Source organism: Enhydra lutris, unplaced genomic scaffold (assembly GCF_002288905.1).
Source record: "Enhydra lutris kenyoni isolate GAN:26980312 unplaced genomic scaffold, ASM228890v2 scaffoldscaffold72, whole genome shotgun sequence".
NCBI lineage: Eukaryota > Metazoa > Chordata > Mammalia > Carnivora > Mustelidae > Enhydra > Enhydra lutris.
The window spans coordinates 2,808,779-2,820,056 of record NW_019154156.1 but is presented as its reverse complement, the minus strand read 5'-3'; the positions used below and the strand labels follow the sequence as shown (position 1 = coordinate 2,820,056).

The 11,278-nt window shown below is 38.4% G+C and overlaps 1 protein-coding gene across 1 annotated transcript; it reads right to left on the bottom strand.

The window, feature by feature from the left end:
* Positions 1-2,571: 2,571 nt before the first annotated feature.
* LOC111159973 (electron transfer flavoprotein regulatory factor 1) lies at positions 2,572-9,372 on the bottom strand. Its single transcript, XM_022522695.1, has 3 exons — positions 9,276-9,372; positions 3,490-3,577; positions 2,572-3,407 (listed from the first exon to the last, which is right to left on the bottom strand). Exons 2-3 carry the CDS (start codon positions 3,538-3,540, stop codon positions 3,186-3,188), a joined length of 273 nt encoding a protein of 90 aa, XP_022378403.1. The 5' UTR covers positions 3,541-3,577; positions 9,276-9,372; the 3' UTR covers positions 2,572-3,185.
* Between the last annotated feature and the right edge of the window lie 1,906 nt (positions 9,373-11,278).

The window sequence follows — 11,278 nt, the reverse complement described above, 5'->3', positions numbered from 1 at the left end:
TTTGTCCACCCAATATTTGAGTGCCTATTGGATGCCAGGTACTACACAAGGCACTGGGGATATTACGGTATTCCCAATGAGGGACATAATCCCTATCCTTAAGTAGTGCTGATATTTTAGAGAGCAGTCTGTAATAGCTTAGTGAGGCATTTGGCACATGACCCAGAGATAATATAATGCATATATTAGTTTTGCAAAGAAGTGATATGGTCTCTAAGGTTTCTTCCAGTTCTAAAATAATTGTTATGCTCTGATTCCAATAAAGCTGTTTAATCAAGCTACTTTATATAAATCACTTTACTTCATTATTTTAAAGGAGTAAACTTAACTATAATGTTTTTTATTTGGGATAATTATGTGATTTTCTTGGGACAGTTGCAGTACACATTAAATCGTATGTCAGATGATAACATTAAAATTCCCAAGTGTGTAATATTCTAGTTGGTCTCTTTGTATAATAATTAAAATAGACTTAAATATTGAATTCAAAAATAGTTTTATTTATCTGGGTATGAATAAACAGATGCCTGAACTAATTCACAGTAAAGGAAATTTCTGTGTAAAAATCAGTCCAATTTCTGAAATGCTATGCTAAACTACAGGTTTATGGAACATTATCTAGATAGGGTGTTAAGACTTTATATAGTACTTACTCTTGTTTCTACACAAGAGAAAGAAATGGCCATACTTCAGGAATTGCAGTGCATAACTGAGGGATTTTTAGGACTCTTCAATTTTTTGATGTAGCTGGGCAGCTTTTTTAGGCAGTGGTAATTATCCTTTATTATGTGAATTTTGAATGGTTTGACAAAAGGTTTGTTTTTGTAGAGATTTTAAAAGGGGAGCGATAATCCTAGAAAGAAATATTATGTAATTATTACGGCCTTAAAGATAAAAACCCTTGGAGTTGAAAAAATTGCTAAAATTACATAGTTTTAGACATTAACATGTTTGTGGAAGAATGTAGCAGAAGTATGTAGTATAATTTGAGTGAATATTCCCAATTAGGAATTCTAGGCTCTATTTTAACTGAGTCACACTGCATAGGAATTTAGAACCTAACTTATAGGCTATCAAAATCTTTGCCACCATTGCACAATTTTGTCCTAATATATATAGAAACTTCGTGAGGCATGTTCAGTTGCAGTTTGCACAAGTTCATCTCATTTGTGTTCAGTGACTTTTTTCTTCTAACCATATTTTTCCAAACAATACACATTGGTTTTTGGTAGGCAATAAAAACTGTCATTTCCATTGTTAAAAAGTAATTTGATAACTGTATTAATGGTTTTTAAAAAAAACCATCAGTTACTTTAAAACTGAATTTATATTTAATAACTTCTGTGTTAGTATTGGGTAGCATGAAATCTGCATTGAAAAATCGAACAGCATACAACTGGTAGCTGTAAATTCCTTCAGAAAATGAAAATTATTTCTTCCTAAAGATATATTTACATCAGTTCTTGAAGAATAGTCGTAACAAGATTAATAATTGTTTTAGTTTAATAGTTTTAAGTGCCTGTTTGGGATGATGATAGGCAATTTAGATGAATTTAGGAACAAAGTTCCTACTTGCAGAAATGTCCATTACAAAGGGTCCCCCTCCCCATAGTGCTAAATGGGTTATGTAATGTTTTATCCAAAAGTTTCCAATTCCACTGTCTTGTGTTTTCATGTTGAAAATACTTTTGCATTTTTCCTTTGAGTGCCAATTTCTTACTAGTACTATTTCTTAATGTAACATGTTTACCTGGAATGTATTTTAACTATTTTTGTATAGTGTAAACTGAAACATGCACATTTTGTACATTGTGCTTTTTTTTGTGGGACATATGCAGTGTGATCCAGTTGTTTTCCATCATTTGGTTGCGCTGACCTAGGAATGTTGGTCATATCAAACATTAAATTTAAAAATGACCACTCTTTTAATTAAAATTAACTTTTAAATGTTTATAGGAGTATGTGCTGTGAAGTGATCTGAAATTTGTAATATTTTTGTCATGAACTGTACTGCTCCTAATTATTGTAATGTAATAAAAATAGTTATGGTGACTATGATCGTGTGTACTTCTTGACAGAAATTTGAAACATTTGCCCCACAGTTGATATGGAATCATTTATAAGCCACACTATATTAGTGAATCTTTTGCAGCTTATGTGTTATATATATTCTTTATTATTTGTGAAAGGTGCTGTGAACATTATTTTATAGGTTTAAGTGTTTGCTTAAAACCATGTTAGATTTAGGTCCATTACTGTGTTAACTTATTTAGAAGTAGATGTAAAACAGATCTGCCTTTATGATGAAAGAACAGATTAACATTATTTATTACTTCTTATCAGTAAGGGTAATTGATACACAGGAGGCAATTTGTTTCAAGACTGAAAGGGAGCCAGCAGCAGAATCAGTAGCAGAAGTTGTTTTTTTTTTTTTAAGATTATTTATTTATTTATTTGAGAGCGAGAGATCACAAGTAGGCAGAGAGAGAGGGGAAAGCAGGCTCCTCGCTGAGCAGAGAGCCTGACACAGGGCTTGATCCCAGGACCCAGAGATCACGACTTGTGCCGAAGGCAGAGGCTTAACCCACTGACCCACCTAGGCGCCCCAATAACGGAAGTTATTAAATAGGTATGTATTTAATGCCAGTTACTGGCAGCCTACTTCAAGATCAGAAATAATCTTACTCCACACATACTATTTCTATACCTGCACTTAAATCAATACCATGTGCTATTTGTTTTGCAGTGAACCTTGAATGTGTGCTGTTAATGTACCAAATATGTTCAAAAATAAGGTGGTACTCCTTCAAAAGTTACAGGAAATTAATGGGCAAGAAATTATTTTGCTTAAATGCATTAAATGGCATTCTCTTGTCAGTAAAATGGAGAAAGGGGGCTAAGAGTAATAGGTAAAAAATTTAGTAAGTTGAAATTAAGTACATTCAAAATTGGGTACTCATTAATTTTTAATTGGTAGTTGGCTATATTGCTGATTTTGTATAAAAATTAACAAAGGGTTGCTGATAAAGCTCTGTGAACCAAAGTTGCTTATTTTAGTTCATTAAGGCAGCTCAGGTATTTTTTACATAATGTGTATATCTTGCCATTTTAAGTTGCAGTTACTGTTATATCTGGTGTACATAAAGAGCTGGCACTGAATTCCAGCCAAATTATAGTAATATAGATCAATTAGTTTTGTTGGTATCTGAATAATAGCGTTGTTTCATCGCTCTGTATTTCCTAAGGAAGTATAAGGCTTCTAGCTCTTTCATTACAAATTCACCCCGTCCAATAAGTTCTTTGATCTTCTCTGGGTCCTTCACATCTTTGTTTTTTAGGAAAACATTCTTCAGACGCCTTTTAAAATAGTCTGCTCCTTTTGGATAGTCTCGTCCAAGATACAGCAGCTTAAAAAAGAAAGGTTAATATATTTCTAAACGATCTGTATCTCAGTAACATATGTATAAAACTGGCAACATAATTACTTACATTTTTATAAAGATTCAGTACTTCTCCTCTTAAAGAATTGGCCATTTTCATTTATTATGGAAAGTAGCCACTTTTATACATAACGTACCTAAAGAAAAAGAAAAACCTTTGTAAATAACTGCACTGTAGCCCCCAAAAAGAATCAAAGATTTTACACATTGGGAAAAAATGGTAACTTTTTTTTCATTCAATAAATACTTATTGAGCACTTAGGTTCCAGGTACTGGGACATAGCTACGAAATGTCAGATAAAATACCTGCTCTCACAGAACTGACATCTCCTATGGGAGACATAATAAGCAAACAAGAGAATTATGAATTGTGTAAGTCCTATGAAGGAAAAGGGGTAATGAGAGAAAATGAATTGTCAAAGATAGTTATGGAGGTGTACCTTCTTATACAGAGTGGAGTGAATTAGATTTGAATCCCAGCTGCATAATGTTATACAGGTTACTTAACCTTTATGAGCTTCAGTTTCCTTACTGTTGAAAGGAAGACTGTCCATGTTGCTCTCAAGGCAAGACCAGACTCATTTGGAGGAAACTGTAAAGAGGCCTAGTCATATCTAGACGGGTGCTATCCTAAGAAAGGCTGAAGAGTAGAAGCTGAGTGTGGGAATCAAGTCAGTTCACAGCTAATGGTAGATGGGCAATAGGAGTGGTAAAGAGACCAGTGAACAACCCCTAAGCGAGTTCATGTGTGACAAGCAGGCAACATCCAGTAGAGTAAATTATGCTTTATGTGTAATTTGTTAGTGCTACTAGGGAAAGGTGGCTCCTTAAAGGCACCATGACAGTCTAAACATAGAAAATAATTCCCATGACTTGTTAGGTTGTGGGGATTAAATCATAAAATTCCTAATACCATAAGGATTTAGTTCATGATAGGCCCAGAGTAAATGTCTCTGTCTTGTATAACCTTCCTTAAAATTGTGTTATTCCTATTTTCCCAATGACCTAAGAAAACTTACACTTTGTCCTTTATTGACAATTATTTTTGAAATTGTTTTGAATTTATTGAAATGTTTTGAAATTATTTTGAAATAATTTCAGTCTTGCAGAAAAGTTCCAACATATTTCCTGAACAAGAATTTAAGGAATATACTTAAGAATTTGAGAATTGAGAGTAAGTTGCTAACGTGATAAACAATTAGTGTGCATACTTTGCAGTGCCATCCAACAGAAATATAATCCAAGACACCTATGTAATATTACATTTTCTAGTAGCCCATGTTAAAAAATAAAACAAAAAAATTTTAATATATTTTGTTCATATCCAAAATATTATTTCAATGTGTCATGTTAGCTACATTTCAAGTGCTTATAGGTATCAGTGGCTTAGGTGCCACCATACTGGGGAGCACAGCTTCAGAGTATAGTTTCTGTGAACAATGACATTTTCCTACAAAACAGTACAACCATCAGAATCAGGAAGCTAACACTACTACATTACTACATGAAATCCACAACCCCTTCATGTTTTGGCAATCATCCCAAAGATGCCCTTTATAGCAGAAAGTTCAGTCCAAGATGACACGTTGCATTTACTTTTCGTGTCTCTTTAGCCTTCAGTCTGAAACAATTCCTCGAGTTTCCTTGACTTTCATGAACTTCATACTTGTGAAGATCACAAGCCATTTATTTTGTAGAATTGCTGGAGACTACCACAGATGTTTAAAGTGCTCAGAAATAACAGAGTAGCCTGGGAAGGGAAGCAAGGGACTGGAGAACAGGAAGGGATCAAAAGGCAGGAGGAAATCCTTGGGGATAATGGAGATGTTTATTATTGTGATTGTGATGATAGTTTTATAACTGTAAACACATCTCAAATTTATGAGATCGATTTACACTTTAACCTACTGTATGTCAATGATACCTCAGTAAAACTTTTTAAAAACTGGTGTAACTGTGCTGGCAAAATGTTAAGAGGAGGGCTGGTAGACCGTGAGGTACACATGGAAATAGAGATCTAAACGACAAGGCTGCTAGTTAGTGGTCAGGGTAGGTGGTTCAACCAGCCACCAGTCAAGCTGCATAAAACCGGTATGCCTCTCGGGTGGGAACCCTGGTTGTAAACGCTTATTTTAAATTTTTTAAAAATATACTTGGAAGACTCCTGCTTCCAGAATGGCAGCTAAATGAAGTCCTTTTCATTTCTTGCTGAAGTTCATTAAGTCTGATTCTCTGGCTTCTCTTTCAAGGGGGGAAAAATCACATGTGAACAAATATTATTTCCATTTTATTCCTACCTAATTCCCCACTTTACTAGTAGTTTTAAAGCTAATTCACATAGCAAACATACAATGTAGCAGCACAATTCTTTCTTTTTTGAGCTTTCTCGCAATTTTCTGTTTTTCTCCAAATTGCTTTTTCTGCTTTTGTCTGGATTGCTTCTGAGCTTTCTCCCCAAATCTTTTTTTTTTCCATTTTTACAAGTGGAACAGTTAAAAAAAAAAAAAAAAAAAAAGCTTTTTAGAAGATTTGTATACATGGTTGCAACTTAATAGACTCTGAGTTTCAGTTAGGATGATCAGAGTGTACCCTTTGTTGGGGAACATCTGAAGTCAGTCATTCCTCCTGGGCTGATCAGACTCACCAGAGAAGAAACTTCCAGTCAGCTGAGAATTTGCCTATTCAGTCTTAAGAAATGGAAGAAAAATGGGGGCCTTACATTCAGCATTACGTACACCAAATTTAATTTCTGTTTTCAGTATGGTTCTCATGTACTTAGTATACCTGAGGACACCCCAGTGCAGAGAATAGTATTATTTGGTCAGAAATATATCTCCATGCTTCTCTGGAGTGAGAGGTACAGTTCCTCTGGAGGTGTTTTTCAAATAGCTTTTACTTAATCTCTTTGATTTACTTCATTCTTCATTTCCAATTCCATTGGCCCTGTTCCAGTGCCTTTTGAGAATTATGTAGTATAAATTGGGCTTCTGGTGTGTTGAGTCACACTCATTCATCTGGTCTGCAGCTTCCAAAATTTTACTGTTGTCATTTCTCTTCTCACATTTTAAAATTTATTTTTATATCCCTTCACTGACGATCAGTGGAGTTTTGAAAGGGAATGAAATTAGTAGGGTACATTTATTTTCTATTAATCTAATTTCCATTTTTAAAACTTTGTTGTTCTTGTTTGCTGAGAGCCAGTTTCCAGCATGGTTTAATCTTATTGAAGAATGGCTCTTAAGAATCACATGCTTTAAAAACGATTCTAAATCTATGCAGACATACTTTCAAATTGCAAATTATAGCCTGTTTAATCTTATGGCAAAGAACACAGCTTTAACTCAAAATTTATAATATGTAAAAGCTTAAATTGTCCTTTTAAGCTATTGCTTGTTTTTACAAACCATACATAATAAAGGATTTGCCCAGCAAAAAATGTAGCTGGTTTGACTAGGGTAAAATTGTCCTGATCTTTGATATGTTAATGTATAGAAATTAAGGCAGTTTATTTTATGTTGACCTTCAGGCATTTAAGTTGTTTTTTTTTTTTTTTAAGACTTTATTTATTTATTTGACAGAGAGATAGAGAGAGGGAACACAAGCAGAGGGAGTGGGAGAGGGAGAAGCAGGCTTCCCACCGAACAGGGAGCCCAATGCAGGGCTCCATCCCAGGACCCTGGGATCATGACCTGAGCAGAAGGTAGATGCTTAACGACTGTCCACCTGGACGCCCCCCATGCATTTAAGTTTATTAGCCCTTGGGAGAAAAAGGTCTCCTTGGACTCACCTGGTGAAGTTAAAAGTGCAGCAGGGAGGGCTGCCTGGGTGGCTCAGTGGGTTAAGCCTCTGCCTTTGGCTCAGGTCATGATCTTAGGGTCCTGGGACAGAGCCTCACATCGGGCTCTCTGCTCAGCGGGAAGCCTGCTCCCCCTGCCTCTTTGCCTACTTGTGATCTCTGTCAAATAAATAAAATCTTAAAAAAAAAAAAAAAAAAGTGTAGCAGGGATCTGGGGCTTCTCCTTAATCCTACATGAAGTCATGGAGGTTACTGCTCTTTGTACAGAGCCAAGCTATTAGGGACTGAGAGGAGCCCTCTATCATTCTGAAAATGTGTGTGGTGGGCAAGGGGAAGGAGGTAAAATCCCCACTGACAGCTTTTTTTCCAAAGACTATGGGCTGAGGAGTTTAGACTTAACCAACTCCAGTCCTGGGTTAACTAAGAATTGTCATTTTACTGGTGACCAAAGCTGCTGTTACTCAAGTCTTCCTCATGAAGTTCAGATGGCAATAAAAGCTGAAGGAAAATGGGCAAAGAAAGGCAGTGTAATGTTACTGTTTATTGGTTTCTGGTAGATTTTGACTTCAAACAGCTGATACACGTTTCCCCAAACCAGTTAAACCTAAAAAGCTTCACATACAAAACTCTTAACACCAGCTCCAAAGGATATGTCATCAGAGAGGTAGGTGGCAAAAGACTTTTGCCCCCTGACTGGCATTTGGCTTGATGGAGGCATACCTAGGAGCCAGATTATAGAAGGGAGTTGAAAGGCGCTGGCTATGTCTATGTTCAGAATGCTTGGATACTATGCCCGTCGGAAGGCAAAGAGAGAACAGGAAATCACCCTTACACCTAGGCAGCTTGCAAGAGAAGTACTAGAGGAGAGCCAAACTCACTGTGTATTTTTACAGCATAGTCTAGTGTGTTCTCACACATCCCTAGCACTTCTTCTTCCTAAGAGGGAGGTGTCATAGAGTGAGAACTTCAGCAAGTCTTCTCCCCTAGAGGCCTACCGTTTTAAGGTAATTTGGGATTCCCATTAACACCACTGTATGCCCATCAATCCTAACTGAGCTGACTGAGGTTTTACACCATAAACATTATTAGTGTGAAACACTAAATCAAAAAACTTCCATACCAGATGGGTTCAGAACTCTGTATGAAGTCGACATTAAGATTTTTTTTTTTCTTGCTACCCAGGATTTGGGGATGGAATGTAATAACTGACAATCTGGATTTCTATCACAAGACTAGCTCCGTAATCCTTACTCACTACTATTTAATACATTTAGTCAGTCCAGCTGGGAGAGAGCCTTATAAAATTAGAATTCAGAGATAAGAAATGGTGCCAATGATTTTAAAGTATTCGATGTTTTGTCAAGCTAAAACAGGAACATTAAATCACAGAATTGGGAATGTGGAAGGAGCTTAATTTCTTCTAGTTTTTCTGCTGGTCTAAATTGCCAGCGTTTCTTCACGTGGGGAGGAGACAAATTCTGAAGGTTGCGCTACCCAGCTGGCACAATTAGCCTGTGACCTTGGTCTTAATGAGTCTTACTGGGCCCCAGCGACCTTCAGCTGCAGGAAATCCTTTATCCAGGAATCGTTTCAAGTAATTTCCAAGTCCATGTTTAGAGCGGCTCTTAGGAAAAACGGCACACACATAACTTGCACAGAAAGTAAACCGAACCACGTGCAGAGAGAAGAATCCAGAGGTCATTAATTTCAAAATAACCTCTTGGAAACACCGCTTTCTCTAAATTGCCCATTAAGCCCCGTCCCCAAGCGGGCCTATGCTGTGGTGGCCCAGGCAGCCCACCCTGGTGTCAGTCACGTTACCCAATCCCGTAACCGGCGTCTCCCTTCCCTCTGGACACCCCTCACACAAAGATTCGCCCCAACACGCTCCTAGGGAGGAAGACAGACTGTCAACGTCAGAAGACGTTCCGAAACCCTACGCCACACCCGGTGGTCCCTGCCCAAACCGTACTTCATCACCTCCAGACCCCCGGATCTGGAAGACAGAATAAAACGTCCCAGCGGCTGCACTCACGCACTTTTCGGCATTCCACAGCCGTAAACCGCTCGGACCGCTTCGACTCCGGGGTCTGTCAACAGCGACGCGGGGCGGGTGTTGGTGCTAGGCAGCCAGTCAGAGGAGGGGGCGGGGCGCCTCACGGAAGAACCCCAGCGCGACTGCGCGGACCCGAATGCGAGGATGTGCGCTCCTACGTTAGGCGCAAGTGGGCGGGGCTTGTCGTCCCGACAACCCGGGAGCGTTCGTCCACACACTCTGATCTCGGATTTGGTGGACCACAGCAGCACTGAGGCTGTGCTGGCTGCAGAATGGTGAGCAGGGCAAGTGGGGGCCCCAGGTGAAGGAGCCAGCAGCGTTTCACTCGTGTAAAAATGATGTGTAGGAGCCTGACATATTTTAGAGGGGAGCGGGTGGGTTTAAGAAAGAACCCTTACCGCTGTGGGAAATCGGCCTTCTGATCCGTGGCCTTGCGGTCGGGGATCTCAGGGACAGAAGGGAGTCACAAACCGCTTTCTGCAAACGGGGGATGGCCAGTGCGGTCAAATGGTGTCCTAATCGCGCACAGTTGATAGGTTTAAGAATTGGCCTCAACCTGGTAATTTCCAAGAACGATAGACCTTTCCATTAAATGGCTTTTTTCATTGGCAGCTTGGCGAAAATGTGTTTTTGTGCCTCCTCGGTAGTTAATTAAAAGCTGTTGTAATTTATTCTGCTTTGAAAAGTAATTTTATTTGGTCTTTTGTGGAAATATGAATTGTTTTGTGAGTCAAATTACTCAGCTTGCCTCGAATTTTTTAAATATAATAAAGCTGCTTGTTTTGTTTTAATGCACTCTTCAGCCCTTTTGTCTTTTTCTGGAACACAGACCAACCTGCTCCATGAGATGATCTCATTTCCCATTTTCTTTTCTTTTTTTTTAAAGATTTTATTTATTTGACAGACAGAGATCACAAGTAGGAGAGAGGCAGGCAGAGAGAGAGAGGGAGAAGTAGGCTCCTTGCTGAGCAGAGAGCCCAATGCCGGGCTTGATTCCAGGACCCTGGAATCATGACCTGAGCTGAAGGCAGAGGCTTAACCCATGAGCCACCCAGGCACCCCTCTGTTCCCATTTTCTTAAATGTGACTTCCCTCTTTTGTGATTAAAACCAAAGGAAGTAGAAAATGTATTTAATTATTTAATTCATTAAGGGGAAATACAGAGTGCATTCTTTGTGTCTGACACTAGGCTAGAAGTCGAGGATCTAAGTGATTATTACAGCCGCTCCCTGCTATGGGAGACAGGCTAAACTAATACAAATACAGATTTTTAACTGTAACAGTTGAAATGTCTACACTGGAGTAAGATTAAGTTGGAAATGATAAAATTGGGGTGGGAAAGGGCACAGAAAGGGAAGAGCAATGCTTTTCAAACTGTATTTTAAAGTATGACTATGAGTTTACCAGAATTGATGGAGAATGTTCATGTCAGGAAGAATAGGAAGTAAATGGACTTTAAGCCTAAAAACTGCTGATAAATTAAGGGAACAATAAGCCTCTATCTTCCACGAACATAAATTTCATGCTTCTAGCAATGTTTATCAAAATGTCCCTGAACATTTGCTTCTACTACATCTGGAATGCTTGTTAGGTTGCAAATTCTAGGAACAGACTGGACACCAAGCAAACCTACGGTATTAGTTTCCTAGGGCTGCCAAGTAACAAAGTAAACTAAGTGGCTTAAACGGTAGAAACTTACTGTTCCGCCATTCTAGTGGCTGATAAATGGAAGATCAAGAAGGTGTTTCCAGGGCTCTGCTCCCTCTGCAGGTGCTAGGGAGGGCTCTGTTCAGACCTCTTTCCTAGCTTCTGGTAGTTCCTTGGCTTGTGGCAACATTCCCTCCTTCTTTATGTGGTGGTCTTTCTGTGTGCATGTCTGTGTCCAAATTTCTCCTTTTTATAAGGACACCAGTTGTATTGGAGTAGAGGTCATTCTATTCCATTATTATCTCATCTGAATTTAAGTAATTACATCAGTAACAACTC